The sequence below is a fragment of the Dama dama genome, chromosome 7 (genome assembly GCF_033118175.1).
Source record: "Dama dama isolate Ldn47 chromosome 7, ASM3311817v1, whole genome shotgun sequence".
Lineage (NCBI taxonomy): Eukaryota > Metazoa > Chordata > Mammalia > Artiodactyla > Cervidae > Dama > Dama dama.
Window position 1 is genome coordinate 18,056,513 of NC_083687.1, and position 16,161 is coordinate 18,072,673.

The 16,161-nt window shown below is 42.2% G+C and overlaps 1 protein-coding gene and 1 non-coding gene across 4 annotated transcripts in view; one reads left to right on the forward strand and one right to left on the reverse strand.

Annotated features, from left to right (window-relative positions):
* Nucleotides 1-16,161, reverse strand: part of MED20 (mediator complex subunit 20) — a 52,293-nt gene that overhangs the window by 25,217 nt on the left and 10,915 nt on the right. The window contains exon 5 of one of the 3 annotated variants that reach the window (XM_061146694.1): nt 4,879-4,957. The exons of the other annotated variants lie outside the window; for them this stretch is intronic. Within the exon in view, the coding sequence (XP_061002677.1) occupies nt 4,886-4,957 (72 nt within the window). The 3' untranslated portion in view covers nt 4,879-4,885. Of the gene's footprint in view, nt 1-4,878; nt 4,958-16,161 lie in introns of those variants that run through there. 3 annotated transcript variants of the gene reach the window in all.
* Nucleotides 12,182-12,288, forward strand: LOC133060071 (U6 spliceosomal RNA). The gene has a single exon (XR_009693733.1). It is a non-coding gene; the product is annotated as a U6 spliceosomal RNA (small nuclear RNA).

The following is a 16,161-nucleotide window of genomic DNA, read 5'->3' on the forward strand; positions in this document are numbered from 1 at the left end:
AGCTACTATACTCCATTTAAAAATTTCAACAGACACTGCCAAATTTATCTTCAGAGAAACTTACATTCCCATCAAAAGCAAGACTTCCAATTTCCCCACATCCTCATCTACTACTGGCTACATCAACTTGTTTAATCTCTTAATCTAACAGGTAAAAAAGTAGTAATTGTGTTTTATGTTATATTTATTTAAAGGAATAGAATTAGAATTTATAGCTTAAATAGGTTTTGAACTTGTTAGCTGTAGGCAAAGCTGAATGGCCTATGAAGAAAAAAGAATTCAAGAAGTATATTAACAGTATAACTAGGAACAATGTTAATGTTTAACCATTTTGGGAATAGACAGTGATGCCACCACAAATGAGTTTGATCTCTTCACTACGGCACAATTATTTACCTTTCACTTGAAACATACGGTTATCAGTTCTTCACACTATGCCATATATTGTAGAAATGTTTCTTTTAAAAGAATATATTCAATTCCACAGTCATACATTCACGTTCTCACTTTTAACTCACAATACCCATGTGATCAAGCCACTTTGATATTTTATTTTTTCATGTTATTAATCTGACCTTTGACCTCTTTTAGGGGTGAAAGCACAAAAGAGTAATCAATATCTAGCCATGAACATCTAATATAAATAAGACAATGGTTATAGGTGGTTATACTAGAACACAGAAAAAGGAGAATAAAGAAAGTAAATGTTAGCAATGGCCAACCACAAAAACATTCAAAATACTAACATAGCCCCACATACTCAGTGAATGCTAACATAAGTGAGATGTCCTCTGTTCACGATTCACTGTCAAAAGCTAGACATCTATGATTACAATGCTATTAGCAACGATGGCTGAACTGAGCTATACACATTTTCTTACCTGGTTTTCTTTGTGGTCACCTCCAGGTAACAATTTTTGTTAGCTCTAACAGGGATTGTGACCTTATTATCCTGATAAATGAGGATTCCTAACTGCAAAAATGAGTACCACAAATTATCGAGCATTCTAGAAAGGTTTTGACTCAAAACCGATACATCAGTAAACCCCTCTCTACCCTTCCTTTAATTCTCAATTTAAATTTCTATTCCTCACAGAACAAACTGATCCTTAAGACTTTTATTTCAAAGTCCAAAGCTCCTGCTGCATTACCATGCTCACATCACAAGACCTATCCGAGTGAACACAGGACAGACACTACACATCCATGTCAGACTCCCACGTCAGAGACTGAAAGAGACAGCATGGGGCCAGGAAAGAGCGGAACACCAATGTGACAAAATGCTAAAGCCAAGCTCTAAATGGTCTCCTGGTCATTCGCGGCTGCATTTTGAAAACACTGATGGAAAGGTAGGGCCTGTCTTTGCTTTGGAGAGAATCAAGTGTCATATAAAAGCATGTTCCTAACTCCCTAGCAGCAGTGCTGTCCTCCCACCCCTCACACAAGTTGCCCGGCCAGAGAGGCACTGCTGGCTCCTAGAGACAATGACAAGGAGCTCTGTATTCTGTCCAAGGGACGGAGCAGTGAAGACCAGCTTCCTGGGCTCTAAACTATGCCAGACTGCCCTGCTAATCCCCCCTAAATCCTACAGCGTGGGGGTGGGGGTGGGACGGGGTGGGGGTGAGGGTGGGAGACACAATAGAAAACAATCCAAAGTTGAAGCAAGGGCAGTAGCTCTGGACTGTAAGTCATAACATTTCTATTTGAATGGGGGAGGGGCAGGGGCAGCATGGCAGGGGATGGGCAGATACAAAAAGCCTGTATGTTTATAAAAACACAACACAAAAATAAATTTTATCCGTGATCCTTCTGATGTGCTAACCAACATCTGCCCCCCATCATTTGCCAGCCCGGGTTGCATGGAAGGCGCAGAATAGCAGGCATTTTCACACGCTGAAAATGCGAGGCTGAAAGAGATGTTACTAGAGTGTAAATTACTAATTAGCTCAATAGAAGACAAAGGGAGAAAATACCTGTCACAGAATGCTGTTTACAACTTGACACATAATAAAAACAACCCTGGAAATTTCAGAAGAGTGTCTTACTTTTCAGACTTCTATTAACATGTAAATGGCAAAGGAACAGTAGTATAGTCTTTAAAACTGCCCATGACTCAGAAACAATAACACATGACTGGAAAGAAAGCTTTTCCAATAATTTGTAATTTTCTCATCCTTGTAAAAGCAAAGTGTTTTTCATTATTATCACCAGCTTTAGTAAGAGCTATATTTTATAGCTTTGATGATCACTTAACAGGGATGGAGAAGGGGGTGGGAGCTGGCTACAAGTGCTATATTTTACATTGGTTAGAATTCAGTTCATAATCCTTTCCGCTGAAATCAGACAGGCCTCATTCTGCAGGTCACGCCTTTATCAAATGGACAGGCTACCATTTTCATAAAGATGAAGGATGAGCTGGACGGTGGCAATGGGGAGAGGGTCAGTGAAATCCCTTCATATCACAACAACTGAAAAGACTCCCCAGATTTAGGTTTATCTGGGGGGAGGTAATAGAATGTTAAGATATTTATATTCATCTCCTTACCATAAGGCAAACCTACTTGTATTAACTGCAAGCAATGTTTCTCAGGCAGTCTATTTTACACTTAGATCTTTTCCAGTTCCTCGAAGCAACAGAAGGGTCTTTAGGTAAAATATGTATTTCACTTAAATATGTCTCAGTCAAGGTGTTGAACGGTACTGTGGCTCCTGTTTTTACACAGTAATCACCCACACATCATCCAGAGCTGGTGTATGCTGAGGACCTCCTTGTGTGAGCAGACCATCCAATGTACTAAGGAGGGCCCCTACAAAAGGGCAGACCTGGACAGCTTTTGCTGATGAGGAATGTTTTTCAAAATATCATGAGGACAACAAACCATGAAACCACAAAATCCACTCAAAGTCCATCTTGAGATTCTTCTGCTTCACATGCTTGACTGAAATCAAACACATACCAACTTGCTGATATACTGAAACCATTCTTCCCTTTTCTTCTTAAGATTAAGGCCTTCATATCCATTTTTCTTTCAAACTTACTTCTTTAAAAATACACAAGTGAGGATATGTGTGGCTGAGTCCCTCTTACTGTTCACCTGAACCTATCACAACACTGTTAATCGGCTAGACCCCAACATAAAACAAAAAATACGCAAGTGAGAGAAAATGATAAAACAAACGGGGCAAGATAAAACAATTCCTGGATTTTAAGAAAGGTGTATATAAACTTCTTGTATCATTTTTGCAACTTTTCTATAAAATTTGAAAACTGTAAAAAATCCAAAGTCACAAAAAAAATTGAGTAAGATCCCCACAAAGAAGCTTTCTCCTAATGCTGTTTTGAGTTTCAAACAATTCACATACTTAACTCATACTGGGTACTTAGAAAACACTAATAATAAAAAATTATTACTTATTTTTTTAAATGTCAATTGTAAGAAACCACTTTGGTGAGGGATATTAATGGGGGGAGGTTATGCAGGTGTAGGGGCAGGGAAATCTCTGTACTTTCCCTTCAATTTTACTGTGAAGCTAAAACTGTTCTAAAAAAACAAACAAAAAAAAGAGGGGATCAATTATTCAAGCAAACTAAAGCACGCATTGGAGTAGGAAATGGCAACCCACTCCAGTATTCTTGCTTAGAAAATCCCATGGACAGGGGAGCCTGGTGGGCTACAGTCCATGGGGTCGCAGAGTTGGACACAACTTAGTGACTAAACAACAACAAAAAGCATGCATAAATGTATTTAGCATGTTGCTTGCATAGGCACATACAAAGGGAAAAAAAATCAGCAAGAATCTGAACAGATTTTACTTATGGATAGATATCCACACTGAAACCTGAGTTCCATTTTTTCCTCAGTGGGCAAACAATCTCTCATCTACAAACCTGTGTGAACTTCTTATATACCATACAGGTCTGCAGATGAGAGACTGTTACCCACTGAGGAAACACCAAGGGCCTCTTTCTAGCTAAAAAAGTTGACAACAATCAATCTGAAATACAATTAGGCATCTTATTGATTTGGATTTGTTTTGTTTTAAAAATACAATTTCGTAAGGAAAAATATACAACCATGTAAGAACCCTGATGCAATCTTTGCATCAAACACAGCCCTTATGGTGTCTGTCCCAAGTTCCCCATCTAGGAAGGAACTGAGAAATGGTTAATAACAGAGTCATAGGGCTAATTTAAGGACTGGCAAACAAGACTGGTCAGGGATAAAATAATCTGACGAGCATGGTTGGATCACTTCACAACAGTCAAGCAGAGGTAATACTAAGGTAGACTGCCCATAAAATGCCAAGGTTCAAACCCTATTCCACCTCACCCTACCTTATAAACTAAATGATTAAATCTTTCCTTTAGTTATTACCTGATTTAAAAAAAAGCAGTATAATTTGTACTACAAGATTATCAACTATCAAACAAGTAGCTGTAGAAATGTCTGAATATAACCTTGGGCAAGTCATTTAATCTCCAGAACCTTGTATTTCATCACATGTAAAATGGGAACAGTAGCAGTGCCGCCCTCATAGGACTGCTGGAAGGAGTAAATGAGTTACAGTCTGCAAAGAGCTTACAACAGTGCCTGGCACGAAAGCACTATACATGGGGAGCTACTATTAGTGAGTTTACGAAGAACTAAGGTCATCTTGATTTTCGAGTATAAATATATGCTTACTATAGTATTAAGAATGGGGCAAGAGAGAACAAGCACAAATACTGTAATTTTGTTCTGCATTTGTTCTGTATTCTGCATAGATTACAGACTGTTCTATTAGAGAAAATAATTAAATGCTGGAAACTATTACCTACAAAGGTTGCCACATTACCTCTGAAGATTTACACAAAGAGGATAAATTTTTATCTACCTGGGATGATTTAAGTGGGATATTGACTGAAGTTGCAGGATAAACTAGAGGTCCTTTCAAGGTCTCTTCCCATCCAAAGAATCTACAATTAACCAGAAAAACATTTAATTATATACAACCTACTGGTTGAATAAATAAACTTTAAAGTTTTCGGCTTAGCAAATAAGATTGTAGCCAAAATAAACTGAGTAGAATTCTGCTTGATGAAAAAATGGAAATAAAAGTTAAATTTATCACTGAATTCCTTACTGACAAATAGTATTATTTGTACTAAAAGAGAAATATCAACTGAGAAATAACCATTTACAGTGAGAAGTGGAGATTTAACACACTACAGCAGCATACAGAAACAACAGCTAAGGCCCAAATGGACTTTCCTTTGGTTTATCTTGTGGTTTATATTTTCTTCTTCCTCATTACCAAGTAAGTCTAAAGTAATTTATATTAAAACATCAAGTACAAAACAATTATATTATAAAATGGCAATACCACACACAAAACACAACCTACTAGCACTGCCAAACACATCTAGAAAGGAAGGGAACACACACACACACATTTCATAGAAACAGGTGCCTCATATCAAAGTTACTCTGCAGTTTGAAAGTTAACATTTCAGACTAATCCTCTTGAAACAACAGGAAAAATAGTAATTTTTAAAAAATCCTGTTAAACTGCTAAACCAATCTAGTCACCTTGAACACCTGCTCCACAGAATCTGGAATCCATGAACACAACAGCTGAATCCAGAAATTTAATTTAATATTCTAAATTACTCACCTGCATTAATAACCAATGTTTCTGATGTCCACTAATCAAAATCTAATCTTTGCTAACTATCACAGATGCCATAAAGGTGATCTTTGCTATTTATCCAAATACCCAGAAAACAGTGGCAATCCAAAATTTACACAACTTTGGAAAAGCATCTTTGTGTATCTGAATGTACACCAATGAAATAACCCCATATGAGAGTCTCAAGAACAGTTTGTGGTTTTTTTCTTAAGTAAATTATATGCTATCCTTTGGTACCATCAAATGCAAAGTAATAATAGTTCATATTCTTAGCTAAATGTAAAAGCTTCAGGATTAAAAATCATCAAAACAAAATACTTGGTTAAGAATAACCTAAATTTTGTCCCAAATTTCTTGTCTTCCTTTAAATTCCCAAAAGTGTCTTAAATATCAAAAACTTATTCTAGAAAAATAGTAATTTTTTTATTCACAACTACAAAACAGGAGAGGCGGTGGAGCTGTCCAAGGCTCCAGCATGCATCATCTTAGAGGTCATGATAAAAATTACTCATAAACCCATTATCTAACTGAAAGATAAACCCCACTGTAAAATCCTCTACTATTCTAAATCTCCCTTTCTTTCTTCCATTTTTGTCAAATGGGTGAGTTCTCTACTACAGTATAAAAAGTCACACACAAAGCTAAAGGCAACTAAAACCCTCAGCACCCTGATTTAAATCTCTTCCCCTACAAACTCCCCTGGTTGGCTATTTGCCTTTCTCTGAAATGATTTCAATATTCTCCAGCCATCAAAAACAAGTAGGCAGAAATTTGGGTGATTAAACAAAACAAAAAGATTTTCATCTTTATCCATCTCAACAACAGGGTGCTCTCCACTGAAAATAAAAATGCTGTCGAGAAAGCACTGCCTAGCGCTTGTCAGGTACCACACTGCTACAGCACAACACAGTCACACCATACAGGCACAACCACACTGGAAATACAACCCAGTTTCCTAAGATCACAACACCAGTAAAACGCAGAGCTTCTCAGCACCCAGATGACACTTCATCATTCATACAAGAACAAAATCAAAATGGGTCTCATCCTTTCAAAGTGGACATGAAAAGTCGATTTAAAAAAACCATGAAAGGTGGAAGCAGATTCAAGATTCCTTGAAGAGAGAAAGAGGTTTCTGGAATTTCCTACTTTCATGGACAAAAGGACTCACACTTTCAATACACTAACAGTTCTCTTCTCAACAAAGAATTCCTTTCCTGCACCCCCCACCTCCACTGTTACTTTTTAGTTTTTGCCCCTATCTCTAGGTCTCTTTTCACTCACCATGGTTCCTCCTCTTCTGCACCAAAGGCTCCCTACTCTTGATCCTTCACTACAGCGTCTGTGCCCTGACCCATGCAGACCTTCTGGAGCCTCTCCCCCAACTGCACACTTGATCCCCACCCCTGTGCAGTCTCCCCCAGGCTGAAATCCATCAGGCTTCCCCAAGCTTCCCTTAACCCTGTTCTCTTCCCTCACTCCCCATCTCATCCTTTAAATCCTGGGGTCCATTTCTTCCTTGCTCCTCTCACCCTCTGCTTTCAGCCTTGTCTCTTTACCTCACTGTCTGGACCTTGGATCTTGCTGAACCTAGGCGATTAACACAATTCCCCAGTTACCCTGTCCCAGACCGCCATCACTTCTCACACCCTCACTCTCTTCTCCTTTCAGCTTTTCTGGCCCCGAATTGTTCTACAAACGCCCCATCTCTCATGTCCATTGCCTTTCACCCTTCCAATTCGGCCACACTTATTCCTGACTCCACCTGGTTACTAGTCCAGTGTTTAATTCCCCTCTTCCTCACTTTCAAGAATTCATACCCACTGCCCATCCACTAACCCATACCTTTCTCAGAACCTCGCAGTTCCCACCCATCGCCGGTCCTACTCGTTCAGCTCATCTCGCTCTGCACTAGTTCACACCCTTGTCACGTCTGGCTCTTAATCACTCTCTCCCCTCTACTCCCAACTACTCCCCCAGCTCTGCCCCTCCTTGCCTTCCACTTCCAACTCTTACCCCTGTAACCCTCGGCCCACTACCATCCCCTACCAAGCTTTCCCCTCCAGAACCCAGCTCTCACACCTAACCCGGGGAACCCTCTTCCCGGGCTCGGTCCTCCTAACCTCATTCCCGGCCCGGATTCCTTATCACCCAGCCTGGGCTTTGCCTCCTTCCCACCTCCTTGGCTGGCTTTTCCTCACTCCTTCTCTCCCTGACTTCTACCCCCTTCTCCCCTTAATCCTCCTCATCTCATTCTCAGATCCGTTCCCCCGAAACGCCCCCCAAGCCTGCCTTCCCTTCTCCCCTCCAGGCTTTTACCCCAAACCCAGCGGTCGCCCACCCCGCCAAAATAAAGGGCCGGCGCGCCAGGACAGCCGGCTCTCGCCTCCCGCGGGCCCCCGCCCCGGGCGCCCCCAGCCCGCCGGCGCCGCGGTCCCGCCCCCTGCCGCCACTCCTCCCGCCCGCTAGCCGCGCGCCGCCTTTGTCGCCCCTCACCCGGTGTGTGAGGATTTTGCTTCTTTAAAGGGGAGGGCCAGTGTGCCGGAGACTCTTGTCCCCGCCTCCGAGTCTCCGAATGGGATCCCTGGCCGTCGCGTCCTCCCCGGTTCCCGTCCCCCCACCCCCTGGAGCTACCCCCTTTGCGGCCGCCCCACCTCCTCCGCCCCCTCCCCCGACCCCCCTCTATTTACCGCCATCATCAGCACGCGCGAGCTGTCACCAGGGCGCGAGACAACCGAACGCGGCCCCGCCCCCTTCCCGCCCATTGGCCCGCCCGCCGGAGCCCCGCCCCCCGGGCCCCGCATTGCGCCAACGGCGCAGCGCAGGGCCCCGACCCGGCACAGACATCCTGTCCGGGGGTTCGCGCGGCGGCCGCCAAGTTTAGGGTTAGCCACCGACGCGCGGGCGACTTGAGCCTGGCGTAAGGGGCGGCGGCGTAGAGGGGCGTTGTGAATCGCGGGTCGAAGTTTGGTTGAAGCACAGGAGGGTAAATAAGGAGGTTTCCAGACAAAGACTCTTAAAGGTACAGGGTCTCACGGCCGTCCCTCCTCCTTAAAGGACCAGAGACTCACAAGAGCCCATCCCCACCCCCTTCTCCGCAGCCCATCAGCCTGCGGAACAGTAAAGGAATCTTGCGGGAGTTCCCCGCACTCCTTTTGGATGGAGCGTCTTTAACATCTCTTCCCACTGCCAAGCGGGAAAGCCTTCCTCATTATACCGTCTAGGTTTTTGTTTTGTTCTGTTAAAAATAAGACTATCAGTTTTTACGGTGTCCGAAAGATGTAGCTTCCGAACTGTGGGGTTTCCGGAGGCAGCTTTTGAAGAAGTTACTATTGGTCCCCAGGCGAGTGAGCAAGTGTCTGACTTTTGCCACTGATGACCCAGTCGGGATTCCGCCTTTTTATGGAAATTCCCCTAAGGAAGTGGTTCGCTGCTGCTGTAAACTGAAGTTCAGCAGAAGGTGGGGGTGGAGACCCCAGGGAAACAGAACTGCAGCTATTTCTACAAATCTTCTCAGCCTCAGAAAAAGTTTCCTTCCCGAGTAGCCTCTTGGGTGCATTGTCCTGACATAGTTTGGGGGGAGGGGGGGGGAGTTCCTCCAAATAAGACCAACACTGTTACATCACCCAACTGCAAGGCTGAAACAGATAAAGGCTTACGTTTAAATACAAGGGCAAGGAAAAGAAACATATTTCTGACTACGTACACTGGCTCAAAGCTACACACATGTAAATATGAAATAGAGAAGCAACAGAAGCCAAAGAACAACAATAAACAAAATAAGAAGGGGGAAGGGCATGTGCATGTGTAAGCAGGAATCTACAACGCCTGGAGTCAACTCTGAAATTTCCAAAGGTAACTAACTTAAACACTTTAAAAACTTCTGATGAAAAAGACCTAGTGACTGATTAATTGATTTGATGAGGATTTGCCATGTGGTTCAAGAGCTCAGTGTTCCTGTTCAGTGTGTGACTCTTGGCCACCCCATGGACTGTAACCTTCCAGGCTCCTCTGTCTATGGGATTTTTCAGGCAAGAATACTGGAGTGGGTTGCCATTTCCTCCTCCAGGGGATCTTCTTCACCCAGGGATCAAACCTCCATCTCCTGCACCTAATCACCTGGGAAGCCCGCAAATTAAGACCTAAAATTTAGCACTCCCCTTGCTAACACCTTTAACATAATTTTAAGGAATTCATATCTTACATTTTAACTCCTCAATTATCTATTTTCTCCTCCTGCTCCCCAACCCCTCAAGAAAATTTCTGGAGAATAAAGATCGTATTTTATTCAATGTTATTTCTCTAATAAAGTTCCTGACACATTTATAGGTGCTTTTTTGAGTGAAGGATTTTGGAGTCACTTAAGACTTCTGAAGTAACAAGTGCTTGCAAAAAAAGCAATTCTCAGTACTGTATGTATCAGACCAGTGGTTCTCGAAGTGTGGCCTGTGGAGCCCTGGTGACCCAGAGACTTTCAGGAGGATCCCTGAAATCAAAACTGTTTTCATAGTAGTAAGATACTACTTGCCTTTGTCACTGTGATGACATTTGCACTAATGATACAAAAATAACAATGGGTAATATTGCTGCTTCCATAACAAATCGAGGAACTGGCACTAAATTGTACTAGCAGTCAACGTAGTCTTCACTGCCATCCAGTCACAGGAAAAAAGAATTATACCTGTGTCACTTTAAGGAAGTGCTTGATGAAACACTAAAATAAAAACTTTGTTTTATATAAGAACATGTTTTTTCAAAAATATTGTTGTTTGTGATTAAGTAGATAGAGACATAAAGCACTTTGGTGCCTTATAATGTTTCTCTTGAGGAAAAGCACTTGTTCAACTTCTCTGAATTTTGAGCTGAATTAGCAATTCATGCAATATCATTTTCACTTGGAAAAACAGCTAACAGTCATTCAGCCTTGGGTATCTGACAGATATTTCCTCAGAAATAAACAAATTGAGCCCAACAGCATTTCTTAGTAATGATCAAACTCAAGCTCTCAAGGAAAACTTAGGATTTTTGAAAATATATCCACCACTGTGAGCTTAATAGCTTCCCAAGACTTTTCTGTTGAGACTGATGGTGATATTAACAAGTATGATTTTTTGATATTGTATAATGAAATGTGTCAACATTTAAAAGATATGCTGTATTTTCCAAATGACCAGTGCATGCTACAAAATCATGTATGGTTAAAAGAGCCCTTCACAGTGCAAAATAAACTAATCAATGTAATATAACAGAGTACAGAAAACTCACTGATAGAATTTGAGATTCCACATTTCAACTAACCTTTAGCAGAGTTGTGATGGAGCATGAAAGAACATCCCCAATTATTGGAAGACAGTATCACTGTGGTGGTGGTGGTTTAGTCGCTCAGTCATGTCCAACTTTTTGTGACCCCATGGACTGTAGCCCTCCAGCTCCCTCTGTCCATGAGATTTCTCAGGCAAAAATACTGGAGCAGGTTGCCATTTCCTTCTCCAGGGGATCTTCCTGACCCACGGCTTGAACCTGTAGCTCCTGCATCTTCCGCTTGGCAGGTGGACTCTTTATCCCTGAGCCACCTGGGAAGCCCCAGAATGTGTGAGGTTGGATTTCTTCACATTCTTCAACACTGAATAACAAATTTCAACAGACTGACTAAAAAGGCAGACACTAGGATCCATTGTCTTCTACTATGCCAGATATTCAAGAGATTTGCAAAAATATAAATGCCATTCTTCTAAATTTTTTTGGAAAAAAGTTGCTTTTTATTAAAATATTTTATGTTAACATGTGATGGGTTTATTGTTACCTTTAAAGGAATTAATACTTTTTCATTATAAATAAGTTTTAATCATTTAATTAATCATTTTTTTCATTATAAATAAGTTTTAATTAAGTATCAATGATACAACCCACACTAAGGCTCTTTGGGGTACTCAGTTAATTTTTTTTTTTTTTTTTATTAGTTGGAGGCCAATCACTTCACATTTCAATGGGTTTTGTCATACATTGATATGAATCAGCTCAGTTAATTTTTAAGAGCATCAAGGAATCCTGATACCAACAAGTTTGAGAATTGTGCATCAGATGGAAGCAGAAAGAATAAAAAGACTATTTTAGATAATTAAAATAGGAAAAGCTTATGTAGGATAGCTAACAAAAAGGTTTTATTATAGCTTCAGAGTTAACGGCTTAGATGGTTCATCAATGAGGAACGGAAAACACAATCAGGAACACTGAACTTAGACACCATTGGCTGCAAGTAAAGCCACCACATACATCCGTATCAAAGACAGTTCAGAAGCAGGCACAACTAAGACTTGGGAACTGAGGAGAAACAGGGATGGATGTGTTGCACAAAGAAGATACAGTAATTTCTACCCCCTGCCTTTTTTTGGTGTCAGTTCAGCTTCTTTTCCTTTAGGTTGTAGAAGAACAAGTAAACATCTCAACCCTATGAGTATAAATCACAGTCCCTACAAATATGCTCACTGATCTGGTTACAAAAACACACCTGGTGCTCGCTTCGGCAGCACATATACTAAAATTGGAACGATACAGAGAAGATTAGCATGGCCCCTGCGCAAGGATGACACGCAAATTCGTGAAGTGTTCCATATTTAAAAAAAAAAAAAAACACACCTGTATGATGGACGCTTTCTCCAGACCCTCTCCCCACATCGCTCATTCTCTATTACTATTTCCTTTGCACTGGAGCAGAATTTTATTCTGCCACCAAAGAGTAATGACCCCGTAGCTTCCCGTCTTCAACATCCTAACACACACAGTCCCTTTAGTGCCATTAAAAAGATGCAAGAGCAGAGGCAGCATCACTTGCCTACAAGGCACTCTCACACCTCTTCTCCCCTGAGCCTCTCAACAAGCCTATGAAATACAAAGGGCATCATCACTCCCACTACAGATGAGACCCAGAAAGGCCAGCGTGACTGAAGTTATCTGGCAGGTTAGGGACGGTACTGTGGCAAGCACGCAGCCATCTGTCTCCTAAAGCCATGTTCTCTTCCCTTTAGGAGGCTGCTCGGAATATCTGTCCTGTCACCTCCACATTCCTAGCCTTGCCTTTCCCACATGACAGAAGATGTTCAATACTGAATTCTGCCTTTATACAATCTAGAATATACAAACGCAGCCCCTAAATTCTTTTTTAAAGCCTCCAAAGAAAACTCAGTAGAATTCATATTAACCTTGAAAAACAGGTCTGTGCCATCTGACAGAGCAGGGCTATATTGGTAAATAAAACAGAGACCACAAGAGAATTAGGGATCTTTGCCCTGAGAGTTCCAAGAATCTTTTCAACTCACTAATTTCATTTCAGAGGCGATGAACTATTTCTCGCCTCATCGATCACACTATCCTGAAAAATGAAAATATGCTCATGAAGCCAGATGCCATTACAACAGGGTAATCTTCAGACCCCATGGGCTGAGTCACATGGAAGAGTAATTCCTGGGCCACAATGTGGGCTATAAAGATGCTCCTGACAGGAGAAGGAAATGGCAACCCACTCCAGTATTCTTGCCTGGAGAATCCCACGGACGGAGGAGCCTGGTGGGCTACAGTCCACGGGGTCGCAGAGAGTCGGATATGACTGAGCGACTTCACTTTCACTTTCAACCCTCAGCTGAGACGACTTTTAGCTTTTGTGTTTGCTATTGATTGTTTTCTTGAGTTCTCAAAGACCTGTGACCATATTTTTTTTAAGTTGCCTGTTTTCTAATTGCATCACTTTACACACTGTTGTCTAATAATATGTGGTATTTAGAATGCCTTAATTATTTTGAGCAGCCATTGCCTGTATATTCTTAGCACCTCCTTGGTTTTCTTACGTGAACTCATCTGACAGGGAAATGCAGCTTTTTTGTTTGCCCTCTCTGCATACTGGACCGTCTGAGTCAGTGTTCTAACTAATTCCTGATGGTCTCTGAGCTACTGTTCTACCAGACTCAGTAGTTATGTGCTTCAGGAATTTTTCAGTAGAATTAGTCCTATTAGGAGACTCTTGGTGTCACCTTTGTTATCTTAAAAGCTGGTCCCTTCGCTGAGGCTCTTAATTTTTTGAAAACTTGATTCTATTTCAGCTGAAAATTAGCAAGACTATTTAAAAAATTGAGGGAAGCCATTTAAGAAATTGAAAAGTAATCGCAAACAACATTGGGTAGTTGTGACTTTCAGTTCTGTATCAGTTGAATTTTTGTGCTCTTTTCCTTGTTACGTGGTGGTTCTATTTTTCTCCAATAAAACTTTTTATTTAAAATAAATAAATAAATAAATAAATAAATAAATAAATAAAATCGCTGTCTTCCAGGAAAGTTCAGTTCAAAAAAAAAAAAAAAAAAAGATGCTCCTGACATAATTCCTCCTACTCACTTCTAAGAGGTCGTGTGTACAGAGAAAAGAGAAGCAGGAACCTACAGGTGAGAAAAGGGCAGGGACACAGTGCAACTTCCCAGAAACCGACTGAAAGGCCTGAAGGACTATAAAAAATGAAGGAGGGAAAACCCTGAAGGGGATGGACCCGAGACGAAGGTCCGAAAGGCAGGGGAAGGTCTTGTGTGGTAAGTCAGCTGAATGTATCTCACACCTGCTTTATCTTCGCCTTCCTGTTCTTTCCTTTCAGGATGTTCTCCCTTCAGAGATTCTTTTTTTTTTTTTTTTTTGATCACAGCTCTTTGAGATACTTTAATGAACCCTATAAATCCTATTCCCAGAGAACTGCACTTCTCCACAAAGCTGTGTCCACTTTCAAGGCATCTTAGGCTTTCTGAGGCTCCCTCAGGGGTTGAGAACCTGCAGTAGAGTTAGAACCATAGTCCTCTCATACTGCAGCACCAACTAATGATCAGCTCCCTCATTAAGTACCAGACGGTGTCCACAACCTGGGAGGGAAAGATCGGGTAGGTTTTGATTTTTGTCTCAGAGGTAGTGACAAAAGCGAAATACACAGGGAAGAGACTTCCCTAGATGAGGTCAAGTCAAGGCTTCATGATCGCTGGGAGGGATCGTATAAAGTTACAGGTAGTGAATGACGGTCAAACTGTGTGACCTCAAGGGTCCCTTGTAACCCAAGAGACTGATTTTGGATCACTCCACACAATGGCAGAAACTCACCTTGGGGGAAGTTTTAAGTCTTAACTTTTGGAGAAGAAAATGGTAACCCACTCCAGTATTCTTGCCTGGAGAATCCCATGGACGGAGGAGCCTGGTAGGCTACAGTCCACAGGGTCGCAAAGAGTCAGACACAACCGAGCGACTTCACTTTGACACCTAGAGGACACATTTAGGTGGGAATTTCTAACCACTCCCCTCACCTTCTAGGATTTGGGGAGAAAATTTCTCACTACCCCTCTCATCCTGAAGCCTCAGGAATGAACACTGGATACAGTGGGCTAGGGCAGACCTGGTGGTGGGAAGGAGTGATCAATCCCTGGGTATTCCTTCAGTGACGCAGTGACACTCATACACAGTGGGGGCATGGGATGACTTGGTCTTTCAAGATCAAAGAAAAGCAAGCAAGCAGGAGGCAGCATGGCAACAGGGGGACAGAGAATCAGAAGAGCACAGGAGAGACAGGAGGCCAGCGCAGCACAGGAGCGAAGGGCAGGAACCATCAAGGGACACAAGCGGACGGCACACAGGAGAACACAGCGTTTCCCCAAATTCGAGCATCCACCTTCCTCCTCCAGATTCTGCCACTTGTAGGTATCACCCGTAGTATAACTTAACAGTTCCCTTTAAGAAGCCTCTTCTTAAAATACTTATTTATCCTCATCATATAAGGCAAAAGTGCCAGTTATATTTCTAATATATATTAAAGCATAAGTATTAAAATAAAAATGTATCCCATATTCCACTTAAAATCACCTGGCCCCACAGAGGTCCAGCTGCCAGTCTTTGACACATGCTGGGAGCCGTGAGTCCTGAGTCTGAAGTTTGGTCCTGACTCCAGCCTCACCTCTTAGCATGATCCCCCGCTCTTACAGTGAAGGAGAGCCAGGTAAATCTTAATGCTGCCTTGCATGGCTCCAGCAGGTTAGTGGATTTCTCTGTGACTGGCAAAGGTACCCACCGAGGTGACATGTTAGCAGGATCCTAGAAACGTCCTGGTTTCTGCTCTTTTGGGGTTAGCTTGGACTTCCCTGGTGGCTCAGACAGTAAAGAGTCTGACTACAATGCGGGAGACCCAGGTTCAATCCCTGGGTTGGGAAGATCTCTTGGAGAAGGAAATGGCAACCCACTCCAGTATTCTTGCCTGGAAAATCCCATGGACGAAAGAGCCTGGTAGACTACAGTCCATGGGGTTGCAAAGAGTCAGACACGACTGAGCAACTTCACTCCCTCACTCACAGATGATGAGGGGGTAAGACATCTGGGAAAAAAGGAGGGAGGGACAAGGCGGCAGCCTAGTGTAGAAGGAGGAATGTCAGCCTTGAACCCAAAATACTGCATGCCCACTTTCTAGCTGAGTCTAAGTTTTTT